The 15,820-nt window shown below is 38.7% G+C and overlaps 1 protein-coding gene across 1 annotated transcript; it reads left to right on the top strand.

The window, feature by feature from the left end:
* Positions 1-14,225, top strand: IFT57 (intraflagellar transport 57). Its single transcript, XM_015877834.2, has 11 exons — positions 1-180; positions 763-925; positions 1,768-1,886; positions 2,847-2,937; positions 5,273-5,341; positions 5,819-5,941; positions 9,230-9,301; positions 10,069-10,200; positions 11,179-11,241; positions 12,851-12,917; positions 13,995-14,225. Exons 1-11 carry the CDS (start codon positions 26-28, stop codon positions 14,171-14,173), a joined length of 1,233 nt encoding a protein of 410 aa, XP_015733320.1. The 5' UTR covers positions 1-25; the 3' UTR covers positions 14,174-14,225.
* The last annotated feature ends 1,595 nt before the right edge of the window (positions 14,226-15,820 follow it).

Genomic DNA, 15,820 nt, shown 5'->3' with positions numbered 1-15,820 from the left:
ACGGGCTGTGGCGTGTGGTTCCAAGATGGCGGAGCGCGATGAGGACGGCGCTGTGGTGGAGCGGGGTCCCGGTGCGGCCTACACCGCTTTCGTGCTGATGGAGGAGCTGCTGGACAAGCTGAAGCTGCTGAGCTACGAGGAGGAGGTGCTGAGGCGACACAACGTGCGGCCGCTCTCCAGGTGCCCCTCGAGCGCTCCCAGCGGGATGGGGAGGTTGTGGGGTCGCTAGGGGGGGTGGAAGTGCCCTTCAGGGCGCGTTAGGTGTGGCAGCAGAACACCTTATTCTATTTAGTTTGATCCCAAATAGTGCTGTTTGTATAGATCGCACAGTAGGTGGGAGTGAGTGGAAGAATTTAGAAGCTCCTGGTCCAGGCTGTGCACGAGTGTAGGTACACCAACCTCTTGCCCATCTGGTAGCTGGGGAGTGTGGGGAAAGTTTGTTTAAGAGTCTGTTTTCCTAGCCTGTGCTCACTCATTGTGCTGTAATTAGGAATTAGGAAGTAATTAGTAAGTATTACTTCTCGGAAAGAGTTGTCAGGCATTGGAATGCACTGCCCAGGGAGGTGGTGGAGTCACCGACCATGGAAGTGTTCAAGAAACGCTTGGATGTGGTGCTGAGGAATATGATTTAGCCTGGAAGTATTGGTAATGGTTGGACTAGATGATCTTCTAGGTCTTTTCCAACCTTGATAATTCTGTGATTCTGTAATTACCTCAGTAGCTCAAAACACCATTGCTTACCATTTCCCCTTTCTTAAACAGGCACTATTTTGCACTGCCCACTAATCCTGGTGAGCAGTTCTTCGTGTTCTGCACTCTCGCCGCTTGGCTGATCACTAAAGCTGGGCATCACTTCGAACAGCCTCAAGAATATGATGACCCCAATGCAATAATATCAAAGATACTCTCGGAACTGCGATCATTTGTAAGTGCTGAACATGCTGTTTTTTCAAGTGCATTTCAGGCACGGACGTGACCTTCATAAATATCAGGAATAACATGTTTCCTGTCCTATCTGATTATCTTCCCAAGGACTGGACAGGCTTTTCCTCTCTGTGCGTTTGAACAATGTTAATTAGAAGTTATTAGATATTTATACTGTCTGTATGTACTACTTTGTTTTTTGACGCTACAAAAATGGCCATAGAATATTATATTTAGTTTTGTTCCACAGTCTGTAAAATGGATTAAATCAAGATTTAATCTTGATTTGCTTCTTGTAGTGTTACAAGTGCTGTTCATTTATAGTGGCATAATTTACACAGTTTACCTTAGAAGCTTACACAATATGTACTCACATTCTGCTCATGCCAAGTTCAAAAATGGAATTAAGTGCAAAGGAAATATTTTAAGTTGTGTTTGTGTTCTCTGGAGAGACATCTGCAACAAACAAGGCAGTGATTAAAAGAAAAAGGAAAAGCATAGGTTTAATCTCAGTACCCAGGTTCCTCTGTAGCTGATCTTACCTTGCCAGGATGGCACTTTTGTTCTTAACCATCTAGTTCCCTTACAGTTTGATTCTTCTGCTCACTAAACATCACTTACCATGTTTAGGATTTCTGCACTGCATCTGTCCCTTGAGTTGTTTTGTTTTCCAATCCTGTTGCCTGACTGGAGCTCCAGTGGAGAAGAATGTGAAATAGCATTGGTAAAATCTTTTGGCATGATGGACGCTTGGGTTTTAGTTAAAAAAAAAATCTGGTTACTGCTTTGAAATGAAATCGATTTATAGCCATCAGTAAACAGCATCATATCTTTTTGTTTTAGGGAAGGCCTGTGGATTTTCCTCCCTCAAAATTAAAGGCGGGTTATGGAGAGCAAGCCTGTTATGTTCTTGATTGTTTAGCCGAAGAAGCCTTGAAATACAGTGGCTTTAGCTGGAAAAGGTATAGTACACTTGGAAGAATCCTCATATACACAATATTTTTCAACAAACGAATAGAAATGGCAGTTATAAAGGGAGGCACACAAAATATAATATTGTCCAGAAATGTTTTACTTGACGTTTCATGAGCTGCAAAATTAAGTTAGGCTTGAAGCAATGGAACAAGGTGATTCCTAATACCACTTCATGCATCTTAGTCTTTTGCCAGCAAGAGTGAGTTTGGGCTGTCAGTAGATTAAATTAATTAATTAAGATTTGACCAATAGCCTCTATTTGGTCTCTTTTTTTGCGAGTAACTGCTTGTTAATCTAACATTTGAGTTGAAATGTTTCCTTATCTGTCTGTTTTGGTCTCATCAATCAGTAGCTAAATCCAGCTCCTCAGCTGGAAGCTCACACAACATGTGATCCTATTACAAATAGACTACTATAACGTTATGTATTGAATCCAAAAGAAATCTTCACAGAGTTCAGATGGCAAACGATTTCAAGTGTATGGCAATTTGTTTAAAATTGCTCTTGATTTCATCCCCTCCCTCTGGTGTGTTTTTAAATTGTATGGCAAAGTAATTTCTACTTTTAAAGTATCTTATTGCTACCAACATTTAGTACACAAATTCCAAAATAGGCTACAAATGAGTTTGTGGAGACTTGCACTTGAAGTTTTAGAAGTTAGACCAAAGGAGAAGATGAATGAAAACTTAATCCCTAGATGTCTTAGCAGCATGAATACAATTTATTGCTTGGCCTGATTACTTGTCCTCACTTTTAAGACAGTCTGAGGTAACCAAAGACTTTGAAGGTTGACAATAATTTAATTTGTTTAAATGTGTGGTACAACCACTGTCTGTTCATGTTCCACATTATTCATACTTAACCTGAAATCCTTTGTTTGCTTGGGAGCAGCTCACTGAAGTATTTCCTGTTTATTTTTGTCAGTACTCTTTTTGAACTTATTTCAGGCCAGTGTACCCAACAGATGAGCTAGAAGAAGAAGAAATAACAGAAGATGATATGGAATTAACACTTAATAAACTGGAAGAGGATGTTGTGGTATGTTTGACTATCCATTTTATATAATATTAGTATTTATCAGCTGTGAAGTTTTTTACTTGCTGTTCATTTTCTTTAAGAATCTACTGGCAGTTCTGTTACTCTTCTTTCCTGCGTCCCTTCTTTCTCCTTCATTGTCAGCTTCTTTGTAGGAAAATTTCAGATAGAGTGGTTAACACCTAAACTCTGTGCCGCTGAACTCAACCACGTGAGCTCTACTAGTCAGACAATTCTCAGTCTACCTCACTGTTCACTCAGTTATCCCATACTTTCTAAGCTTCCTTACAAAGTTGTATTTATCCTTATGTATCCCTTATTGTTGTGGAATACAGTGTCAAACACCCTGCTGAAGTCAACATATACAATATCCACAGCTCACTCCCTGTGTACCCAGCTGGTTATGACATTCATGACATCATGGAAGGGTAACAGGTTGGTCAAGCATGATTTGTCCTTGGTGAATCCATGTGGACTGCTCCTCATAACCTTCTCTTCCAATTGCTTGGAGGTAGCATCCAGAACAAGTTGTTTGGTCACTTTCACTGGGTCAGAGGTGAGGCTGACTAGCCTGTAGTTGCCAAGATCCTCCTTGCCCTGTTTGAAGACTGAAGTGACACTGATTGTCCTCCAGTCTTCAGGGACCTCTCCTCCAAGACCTTTCAAAGTTTTATGGGGGAAAAACAATTTTGTGCAGTCTTAAGGACTAGAAATGGGATGAAAGTACATGCATAGGAAGTTCCGCACAAATGTGCAGAAGAACTTCTTTACAGTGAGGGTAACGGAGCACTGGAACAGGCTGCCCAGGGAGGGGGTGGAGTCTCCTTCTCTGGAGATATTCAGGACCCGACTGGACGCCTACCTGTGAGATGTGGGGTAGGGAGCCTGCTTTGGCAGGGGGGTTGGACTCGATGATCTCTAGAGGTCCCTTCCAACCCCTGCAATTCTGTGATTCTGTGAAATACTAGATAGAAATGCCACAACTTCCCCATGTTTGTGTCCACGTTTTTCAAGGGCTTGTGAAAAATTAAAGGTCATGTAAGTTGGAATCAAAGTGCCAGTAAGAGTGCCAGTATTGTTATCACAGGGCTGTGATTGTAGCCCCAATTTATATGTGATGGTAGTCTACAAGACTGTTGGAGTAGAAGAGTTTCTTTTCTTGTCATAGTTTTCTAAAGTATTATACTTTTTCCCCCACATTTTTATTAGCCAAGAAAAATTCCGTCCTTTTATTCTTAATTTTTGCACCGTATGGAAATACTGGGATGTGAGTGTTAATGGTCTGGTTGCATTTTAAAGTCCAGCCAGAAAAATTCTTGATGAATTCTGAGAACAATTGGAGGCATTCTGTGTTACATAGTTGACAAGCCACAGAAATGTCAGCTGTTGGCCAAGAGCTATAAATGCAGAAACAGTCAGCTGTCTGCTCTTTTCTGTATCTTATTTTCTGTTTACATGGAGAAATAGAGAGGAAACAGTTAACCAAAGCACAGCTTGTGCCTTTCAAAGAACTTCTGGATTTGGTCTCAGGTACTTAGGCTGTTATTTTTACTTCTGATATGCTCTATTATCTTTTCTACGTTTCTTTGTTAGTAAAACCACTGAGCTAGGTTTATGCCAAGCAAATAACTTTTTGGAGCCTGTAATAGTTCTACAGGGATTAATCATATGTAAACATTTTCCCAGTCTTGTTGTAGACTATATGTTGATATGTCCCGGATATATTAGTTTTATCTGTAATTGAGTTTAGTACCATTTCCAGTAGTTAAATATTAACAATGAGGTTGATTGTTCTTCTGAGTTAGATTTTCCTGAATAAAACTGATGAGGCTGACAGAGAAAGCCTGGTTTATTAACTCTTGAGGAATCTGGTGAACAAACTCTAGCCAGCTCAAGGAAATATCTGTTTAGTGCCTTAGTTCCAATCATAAGTCTTTTTGTTGTTGTTAACGATGGTGTTGTGGTCAAACATAGTCAAGACTTGCGTAATGTACAAGAATAAACTCACAGGTTTTTACTGTGCAGATCTTGAAAGGTTCTACGCTAAGGTGAGCAGTGTTCGTGGTTTGTTTAAAAGGAATGTGAATGATGAAATTTGTCTTTGGTGGAAAAGATGAAGGCAGACTGAGGAAAAACTACAGGACTGCATAAGCATGAAGTACATGGATGATAAAATAGTGGATGAAGTAAATACAAGCTCTGTTATCAAAAACTTTCTATGTCTTGTTTTGTTCAGTAATTTGGAATGTAGTGCATATTTACTCCCGTGAAGAAAAGTTTTGAAGAAACATTGTGTGAAAGGAACATTCACTGATATCTCTTTGCAACATTGCTTAAGGAAGAAGAGTCAGATAATGAAGAAGACTTCATTGATCTGAATGTTCTAAAGGCACAAACATACAGATCGGTAAGTTGCTACCTGTCATTGCTCTCTTTAGAGATTATTACTTCTTCAGCAGGAATGTATTTCTGTTGAAGTCCAAAAACACATACACAGTCTGTGCTTGAGGAAAAACTTGCCAACTGAAACACATCTGCTTATTTTAAAAGAAAGCTGTAGAATTAGAATTAGAATTAGAATTAGAATTAGAATTAGAATTAGAATTAGAATTAGAATTAGAATTAGAATTAGAATTAGAATTAGAATTGGAATTGGAATTGGAATTGGAATTAGAATTCTAAACGTGATGAGAAAATACATTTAATTCCTAATATTTAAGAATTCAAAGAAAGACATTTAAAGATTCAGTTGTATCTGTAGGTCTAGTGGATATATGTGTGCTTCTGAAGATGAATGCTGTGAGTCATTGTAACTTGACTTCTAACAGTTGTTGCTGAGTATAACAATGATGTTTTGTATGTATAATCTGTGGGTTTCGTGCAGGATGTGAAAGACTCCACAAAACAAGAAGAAATCTTGCAGTCCACAACAGATGCAGCAGAGTGGAACCTGGAAGTGGAGCGCGTGCTTCCGCAGCTGAAAGTTACAGTCAGGACTGACAATAAGGTTTGTGAAAGTGGATTTTCACGTGTATGCATGGTGATTAAAGTGCTGTTTGAATCAGCAGTGTTATTTTTCCATTTCCATTCTTTTCTTCTTTTGTCATGACAGGAATTCTAAATCATGGGCTTTCCAATGCTGTCTTCTCTGAACCTTTGTCACTTACTTTGAAGCTAGAAGCAATAATTTCCAATAGGGTGTTTTCCAATATTATGTAAGAGCAACAATTGCTTCTTACTTTATTTCTGTGGAAACTTCTTAATGCGTTAAACACTACTGAAAAATTATCCCTTCAGTTTAGCAACCATTAAAGCATTTTCCTAGAAGAAAAGAAGCTTCTTACCTTGCAACTGTTTGATTTTTTTTTTCAATCACTTAAAAGGTTGATTTCACAGAACTTATCTTGCTGAACTTTATGTAAAATAGGTGTCTGTACCTTTGATCTGATCATTACGTTCCTTGTGTTTAATGAAAAGAAGTGCATTTTCAGTTTAATTCTGCTTACCTATCCAGATAACTACCTCAAGATGAAATTTTTCATTTCTTAGAAATGTGTTTTTCTCACCATAGTCTGTTCCAAGGAGTCTAGAATGAGCAGCTCAGAGACACACATTTGTTTTTGACACATCGGCATCCAATACTAGGATGTATTATTCACACTGTCACAAACATTCTTTCTGAGAGTTTGCATAGCCCACATAGATGAGTGCAGTATTGAAACTGTGTGTTTGTAGTGGCCCAGCTAGATTGAGTTCCACAGTTCTTTGAAAGGCGGTTATAGAGAGGTGGGGATCAGCCACTCCTCCCAATTAACTAGTGATGGGATGAGAGGTGATGGCCTTAAGTTGCAACAGGGGAAGTTCAGGTTGGATATTATGAAGAAATTCTTTTCAATAAGAGTGGCGGTACATTGGAACAGGCTGTCTAAGAGTGGTGGTAAACTGGAACAGCTGTGGGAGATGCTCAGCTATGTTCATACAAGATAGAGACAGAAGCACTACCACTGTGATAGTTACATGCATTTGAAACCAGTGGAATTCCTTTTGTTTGAGGGATGGCACATGTTTAAGCATGCAGCTGTGTCAAGCCAGAATTCGTTTTGTTCCTGTTAAAAGTGGCCACATCCTTCAAGAGCACAGAACCTCTTGCTCAGGTGGGCTCCCTTGGGCAGACATACTGACCTGCAGTAGCTTATATGTGGCCAGCCTCTCTGTTCCCCAGGAAACCTTTTCCAGGGCTCCACCACCTTCTGGTGCAGCACCTGTCCCTGACCCCCAGCTGCCCCTCCCCTGGCACATCTCCATGCCGTTCCCCCAGGCCCTGTCGCTGTCACAGAGTGCAGAGCTCAGTGCTACCCCTCCGCTCCCTGTGAGGAGCTGCAGGCTGCCATGAGGCTTCCAAGAGATCAGCTTCTTCTGCTCTGCACTGAACTAGCCAAGGGACCTTAGTCTCTCATTCACCTTGCCCTCCAGACCTTTCCTTTCTCTAATAGTTTTGTCCTTCTTACATTGTGGTGCCCAAAACTGTACACAGTGCTTGAGATAAGGCTTAGCAGTGCTGGGCCTGATACATGCCAGGATACAGTTGGCTCTTTGGGTTCCATGGCACACAGCTGACTCAGATTCCACTTGCTGTCAGCCACAACTTCCAGAGCCCATTCTGCATAATTGTTCTCCAGCCTCTCACCCCCCCAGTCTGTACATATATATATATATAACCAGGGTTGCCCTGTCCTAGGTCCAGAATCTGGCACTTGCTCTTGTTAAACTTCATGTGGTTGGTGATTGCCCAGCCCTCCATCAATATCTCTCTGCTAGGCATCTGTAGCCTCAGGAAGCTCCTTCATATTCTCCTTCTTTTACATGCTGCTTTACCAGTTTGCAGAGTTGCACCAACCTTTGCTGTTAATGCCTGGGATTTACAGGTTTGCATTATTGTCAGTTGGAAGGTACAGCTGTGTCCACTTTGAAGTGTTGTCTGGAGTTTCTTGATAGCAGACTGGTTAGTGTGACTGGTGATGTTGGCTTCTTTCCAGTATCCCTTACTGTTTTTCTGACAAGTGCGTCTCTCACTGTGTATTGATTATTCCCTCCCTCTTTTCTTTTTCATTCCCTCTAGATGAGGTCCTCAATCAAAGGATATTACTGAAATAAATTTTCATATGTTCTGCATATCCATTAGTGTAACTGGCAAGATGTTTGTTACCTCTACTATTATCTGTCAGTCAGGCTTGTTCCTCTTTGTTTTGGTTCCCCCCTTTTCTTCATTATCCTGTTTGATAAGGTCCTCAATCAGGTAATCTTACTTGAAGCAAACACTGTCATCTTCCATACTTATACACGTACCCTTACAGTAACTACTTTACAAGGATGTATCCTATGGTTTTATTTCAAGTGGTGAAGTTTTGTTAACATCAGTTTTCTTTTCATGTCGACCAGAGCAGTGCCAAATGTTTAAAAACCTTGGCAATCTTTTTTCTTTCTTTTCTTTTTTCTTCATTTTTAAACATTTTCAGAAACACAATGCTGAAATGGAGATAATTCTGCAGTGCTTCTGCTCTGCTTTGTTTTGAACTCACAGTTTGCAGCTGTGCTCCGAGTATGAGAGGCATAGAAAGTCTGCATTGATAAGCATAAATTATGATAAATGTTGGGAAATCGAATTGATTCCTAATTAACAGGTGCCTATCTGACAAGTTAAAATAGCAGCTTTTTCTCATTCTCTGTACCTGAATCCATGTGTGTTTCCTATGACACTGCAGGTACAATTATCCCTGTTCCAGTTTTGTCCCAGTGTTGAAAACAAGTTCAGTTATTTTTGCCCATTTCATTTCTTCCTGTTCTTATGATAACAGTTGGGGTTAAGTAGGAAGAAAAGATCTGATAGTCTGGAAGTGGTGGTTGTTAGGCAGTTGAAGCATCTCTAAGAGCAAGTTGAGCTTGTGCATCTGTAATCAATATTGTCAACATTTGTGCCTGTAGTGGTTTCTAGGAGAAACAGTCCCATAAAGATCAATCAGACTCTAAAAAATATTGCTACTGTGGTATTAGTGAGGAGGTCAATGTTTGTTTATGGGCCTGAGTGTCACACTGGGACACTTAGGAGATCAATGAACTGTGTTGCACTATGCCAGTGCATCTAGATACGAACATGATGTCAGTGGAAGAATCGCATATGGTAACAGTAGTATGTATGAGAACTCACCTTGCTTTGCATACCAGTATTTGTTTAGTTACTGGAGAAACATAAAAGCTGTATTTACTTATGTTTTACTTCATGGCATCCTGTTTTTAGGATTGGAGGATCCATGTAGATCAAATGCATCAACATAAGGATGGAATCGAATCTTCTTTGAAAGAAACTAGGGTATGTGTTTTATGTGCAGAATATTTCACTGGTCTGTTAGCACTTCTGTTTTGTTTTTCATTTTATATGCCTGTTTTATTTCTTCATTTTAATTACAATAATGTAAAACTGAAATGGGGGACGTAATAATGATGATTACAGATAATGGCAATGACTGAGGATCTTGCGAGTTATGGAGTTATATATGTTAACAAAGCTGCCAATGTTCATTAATGTATCATTTTGCTCTCTTTTCAGTATGTTATGAATACGGAGGGCAAATGATATAATATAAACTGAAAATTACAGCTAATTAAAGGAAAAAAACCACCAAACTTTTCAAATAGTCTTGCTTGAATAATTTACCAACACTGACATTTGTAATTATTTGGATACAAAGGATACTAAGAGATTGATGAGATGCTGGAACAGACTGCTTAGAGAGATTGGGGATTCTCCGTTCCTGGAGATGTCTAAGACAAAATGAGATAGAGCAGTGGACAGTCTGATCTAGTACTTGATGCAGTGGTTTGGCAACCCTGCCTGTGGCAGAGGGCTGCAACTTTATGATCCTCAGGGTCCCTTCCAACACAAGCAATTCTGTGACCAAAGGAATCAGTAGGAAAAATGACATTGGGGCTATTTATTCACTGGCCAGACACATCATCTCTGTACTACTTTTCACTATTACTTGTAGCATTCCATGTCCCTTCTTAATTACAGCACCATTTTAATACTTTTTGGGTAATGTCTGTATGCTATCAACCAACAGAATATGATTTTTTTAGGGTTACCTTGACAAATTCCTTAATGAAATCAACCGAACTTTAGAAAAGATCAATAGCAGGGAAAAGTACATCAACAATCAGCTGGAGCATTTGATTCAAGAGTACCGTTCAGCACAAGCCCTGCTGAGTGAGGTAATGCACTCATCTGTCATTTCCTTCTCTAATATTAACATGGGGGTAAAGGCAAAGAATTGGAGGAGTTATCTGTGAATTCTGCTTTTGGATATAAAGCATGAGAAATGCTGATTGGCTGTTGAATTATATAGTTTTTAAGCTAGATGAGCAATTTTTATTCAAGGAAAAGGGAAAGTAAATGTTTTCTTGACTGAACACTATGTAAATGGGCTGCCACAATCTTGAGCAGCTAGTAAATTGCTGGTTCTGCTTTCCCTATAAAATTCACACATCTGTGATGAGTGAAAAAGCTACAGTTTCATTGCAGCATTCATCTCTTACATTGATTACTCATGCTAACTTGCACAAAGCCCTCTGATTACTTGTTTACTTCATTTTGTTTTTATGCCAATAGGCTAATGCTTGAGAGTCTTTTTGATTCCTTAGTTAGTGGGCCTGTGTAAGCTACCAGTTGGTTAGCTTGACATAAGAATCAGACTAGGATTTGACCTCTGAGCTGTATGTTTATCTTGCTGTTAAACATCAAGACAGTAACTTACTGAATAGAAAGAAGCATTCTGGGTTTCAGGATTCAATTCAGTCTGCATTCTGGCAAATTTTCTTTCTGTATGTTTCCTCAATAAAATTATTAGGAAACCTATTTCTTACTGTTATGCACTGGGGCTGTCACTTACAACTTTTAAAACTACTTTCGTATTTTGAATGATGGTCATTACATAGGATGATGTATTCAAGTCTTCCCTTATATTTGTAGTGCTGTAAATGTCATTGAGATTTCATGGGAGAATTTCTGGAATTGGAACATGTGAAAGCAAATTTTGGTGTTCTCTCTGAAAAATTCACGTAATTAATTATTAACAATTAATTATTATTAATGATTCTGATGTTTGAGATTTAGAAACCCACTTTATTTAGTAGGTACTGAAATGTCTGGAATGCATGCATCTCTTCAGCAAAAAATGCGTTTCTTTCCAGGCTAAGGAGAAGTACCAGGAGGGAAGTGGAGGAGTAACTGAAAGGATTAGAGTCCTTTCTGAGGTAAAACACATCTTCACAGTATTTCTTTAGCTTCCTTGAATAAATCATCGAAGAATTTATGTCTAACACTCGCGAATTTATGAACGAGCTCTTCCTGATATGTTGAGTTAAAACTTGTGTTCTTTTAGTGCGAGCAGATTAGCCTGGCCCCTAAATGTTAAACTGGGGTTGCTATTGCTTCTTGGTTTCCAAGTTTGGACAAACTATTATGAACTCTAAATTTCACCAGTTTGTGAAGGTGTGAAAATATTCTGTAATTCATTACCTGTGTCCTGGAATTATTGAGGATTCATCTACTCATGCCTATAAAGTCTTTGGAAGACGAAAAGCATAACTTTTATTTTAGCAAAAGTAACCAATAGCAATTTGAAATTTCAGTCTTGAAAGCAAAATGCCATATTTGACTAAAGAGTAACTTCTTGATACCAATCAAATTATACTAAAACTGTCTGTTTGATTGATGGTTTGACAAATTTAAGAAAAAAAACTCCTAATTGCCTTAACATGTGGACTGTTTCATAGTTTTCACTCAGATTTACTGATAGATTTCCAAACATTCCCACCCTTTGTGCAGTTCAGCTTTTTTTTTAACAACATGAAATAGATCACACCATAAGAATATGATGGAAATTGTACAATCAATTTGAGTTATTTTTTTTTAATTTTATTATAGTTGCAGAAGTTTAACAAGGGTTTTCTAGCGATGAGCTCTTAGTGTGGCGTTGGTAGAATTAGACCTTCTTTCTGTTTGATTCTCAAGGCAGTTGACTTCAGTTTTACCTGTGTGATCATTTTGTGCCTTAAAAAGTTGATAATTAAAGAAGAATGTTACTAGTTGGTACTTTTCGAACTATGTTGATGCAGCTGAGCATATCTGAGCTAAACTAGGCTCACTGGATATCACTATTGATCTGCTTTCTGATAGGCTGTAATCAGGGTTTATTTTCATTGAATCAAATCTCAGCACACTTGGCAATACAGGTACCACTGCAGGTATGCAATAAAAATGCAATGATGTTGTTTTTATTTAAAGGAAGGGCTTACTGAAACATTAATGAAAGAAAGGCCTTGTTTATAATATAGACAAAAAATTGTAGTTTATTATCTGGGTTCTGCCTTGGACTATAGTTGCTTTGTCATCAACAAAAGCAAACTGGTCAATAGTGCTGAAATGTATTTTTATTACTCACACATGGATTGACACATGTCAGTGCCAGTAGGCTCGCCTGCTGCACCATCTTTTGCTGCAGTGCTGTTTCTCAGTTTTCTTGTCACCTGCTGAAGTCCTGCCACTTTTAGAAGGGCAGACTTTATGGTCATTTGGTAAGTCTTAGTCTGTGAGGATAATGGTTCTTTTTACCCATCCACTGTGCAGCAACATTTGCACTTCATCTTTATTGGTTATGAATCCTCAGTAATGCTTCTGTTTGGCTAATGTTCTGCCATATGATTTATAACAACTGTGGTTCAAAAGGCTAATTAAGATCTTCCTTTTTACAACAAGACAGACACCTTTTTTCAACTGACGTTTATTCAGGGGGGAGTTTTACGTTTCTTTTTAACTTTCAATTCATCTTGTTTAATGAATGTAAAAAATCTCTCATTAAAGATTACAGAAGTTTTAGAGAAAGTGAAGCAGGAAACAGAAGAGAAAGGAAGCAGTATGACTGATGGCAGTAAGTATGATTTTGCCTCAAACTATCCACCCAGTTTCTCAGTGACAGATGCACTGTTGGTCCTCTGTGAAAAAATTAAACAACCAGAACGAGTGACAAGTCTGAAATATCCATATTAAGATTTTAAAAGATGTCTAAGAAGATTAGACATCTTTACCCTCTTTGAAAATGTTACGCAAGTCTGTTGAAGGCTCAAGCTCAAGTCATTTTACTCTTTAATCGTTAATGAGAATAACTGTTAAATTCCCTGGCTAATGCTAATGGAAATGGGTGAGGAAATTAATTTTGGTGCTGAAGTTTGAATTTTTTAATATTTAAAACTATGTACTGAGAATGTGGTGATTTGTAGTTTTTCCTGATAAATGCATTTGTTTGCAAATGTGACAAGTACTAACACAGAAGTGAATAGATGCATGCTATAGCAAGGCTAAATATGCGAACTGTATCTATATTTTATTGTAACCAGTGTGGCTAATTAACTTAAGTAATTGTAAGCGTTACAGTGTAAAGAAATTTGGTTTGCTCTTCTTGAGTGAAAGAGCTACTCAACTACCTCTCAGCACCTTAACTCTACTATGACATGGCCAAGGATCAGGATGAACACTATAGCCCAGAATTACAAGGAGCTATGTGATGCAGCAGCACCATCTATAAGATGATACTAATGGGAAGTGAGGGGTTACAAATAAAGTATGGAGCGCAAAATGTTTTAGTAGATTTTACAGGTAAAATGACCCCCTGCTGAAGGTGTCTTTAGTTCCCTACAAAACCCCAAGCCAGATGTGGGGGTAAGGCTTTTAGCTGAGCAAAACACATCACTGGTAAACCAATCTTAATGATTATGCATGTATTTATGCAGATCTTAGTTGTTGAGAAGACAGCAAAATTGTTTTTGCCATTTCTATCTTTAAAGTGTCTTGCACATTAAACGTGATGTGTCGGTTCAATCATGTCTTTAAAGTAGAACATGCTTTTGTTCAATCATGTTTTCAGTTTTAAGGAGTGAATTGTAGAACGTAATGCTTTTGTGTTAAGTCACCTGACACGAAGATGCACTATTTATCTTTTCTTGGACAGCTCCTCTGGTGAGGATTAAGCAGGCCTTAACAAAACTGAAGCAAGAAACTATTCAGATGGACATTCAAATAGGTGTAATGGAACACACATTGCTCCAGTCAAAGCTTAAAGAGAAATCCAACATGACTAGAGATATGAATGAAACAATGATACCAGAAGCCACAATAGGTGCCTACTGAAATTGTTTGGAGCTGACTTGGTTTGCCCAAAATAAAGTTTTCTAACATTTGCTTTTATGGTGATTTGGCGGTTTTCTTTGTGGGGAGAGGGATGCTTTCCTTTTTGCCTTTTGTTTTGCTTTGTTGTTAACAACATGCTTGTCATTCCCTTTTAAAAAGTAGAATGGACTCAGTATGGAGCCATGTTTACTTTTGGGCTGTAAGGATTTGCTGCAGATCCCTTCCAAATATATTAATGAGTTATTATTACTGCACGTGTTTTTCTGTTTTGTTGGAGAATGTAGTGTGAAAATCTATAGAACATAATTGACAGCCTGTATTCTTGATATTCTGCAGCGTTGAAAGAAAAATGCTTGCAAAGGACTTAAAAAGAATTTCTGCCATTCACTTGCATTGAGTAGAAAGTATTTAATTTTTGACATTGAAGCAAAGATTAGTGTCAAGTAGTGTCTACTGTATCTGACATTCACTTGAAGCATGGATTGTGTTCCCAGCCCTGCATGACTTTGGTCTACTCATAGAGTAGCTTTTTTCTGTAGCTCTGTGGTGGGTGGATATATAGTATTCCATTCAAGAACTGCTCTGGTGCTATTCCTATGAAGTTCTGCCTGTTGATAATTATTCACAATTAGAACAAAGCAGGATGTGTTCTACATAGGTGAGTAGTTGGATATGTGTTTCCAGGTTGTTTGGAATCAAATGAACCAAGATTCTTTTGTCCTCTATCTTCAGTAAGGATTACAATTCGTTCTGTGACCTTGATGTTTGGGTGACGTAAGCGACTTTACTCCTCTCTTTCTGTAAACTCGCTGATAAAACTGTGAGTAGCAGAAATGCAAAGGAATATTTAGTCGGTAGGATAGGTGGAAAGGAGGGCAGCAGCAACACTGCAGTAATTTCAACATGTTCCCAGGTCAGCCTACGCAACTTTGTCAATAGACAATAGAAAACAGCCCTTTCTTTTTCCCTTTTTTCCCTTTTTGTGGAGTGGGTGTAAGGAAGTTCTCTAGGCAAACTGTTGGGGATGGTTTTTGTAGTTCTTTTCATGTTTACCTTTCTTGTAAACAAAGCAAGTGGTGTGATGCACTGGAACAGGTTGCCCGATGAGGTTGTGGATGCCCCATCCCTGGAGGCATTCAAGGCCAGGCTGGATGTGGCTCTGGGCAGCCTGGTCTGGTGGTTGGTGACCCTGCACATAGCAGGGGGTTGGAACTAGATGAGCACCACAGTCCTTTTCAACCCAGGACATTCTATGATTCTATGATATGTACATCCTTTTGATTACCATTGTTCATAAGCCATGGACAAAATTGGTACAGTTCCAGTAATGTTAAATTATTCTCCTAACTTTTTTAGGTGATTCCATTCATTTTACAATCCAATCTACAGTTCTCTCACTTAGAGGAAACTCATCAGGTGAGCAGTACTTAACAAAACACATCAGCTGTTCTGTATGTGAAGGCTGAGATACTAGATACAGTCAGTAAGATTGTCCAGTTTCATAACTTCGTTGTGCTTCAGCATTTCATTTGTCAGAAAGAATAGGACTTAAAACCATCGGGTTTTAATAAGTGAAAAGCTGTATGTAAGAGCTGAATATTATAATTTGCCTGTACAAGCAACTGTTGAAAATCTCTATGAATCACA

The sequence above is a fragment of the Coturnix japonica genome, chromosome 1 (genome assembly GCF_054131305.1).
Source record: "Coturnix japonica strain WE chromosome 1, WE-NBRP24, whole genome shotgun sequence".
Taxonomy (NCBI): Eukaryota; Metazoa; Chordata; class Aves; order Galliformes; family Phasianidae; genus Coturnix; species Coturnix japonica.
The sequence above is the reverse complement of the archived record's forward strand: the minus strand, read 5'-3'. Positions and strand labels throughout refer to the sequence as shown.

Bases quoted from the DNA above. Each gene is read 5' to 3' on its own strand.
- IFT57 (XM_015877834.2), top strand. From the start codon at position 26: ATGGCGGAGCGCGATGAGGACGGCGCTGTGGTGGAGCGGGGTCCCGGT. The intron at 926-1,767 runs GTAAGTGCTGAA...TTTTTGTTTTAG, and splicing joins TCTCGGAACTGCGATCATTT to GGAAGGCCTGTGGATTTTCC. The intron at 10,201-11,178 runs GTAATGCACTCA...GTTTCTTTCCAG, and splicing joins CACAAGCCCTGCTGAGTGAG to GCTAAGGAGAAGTACCAGGA.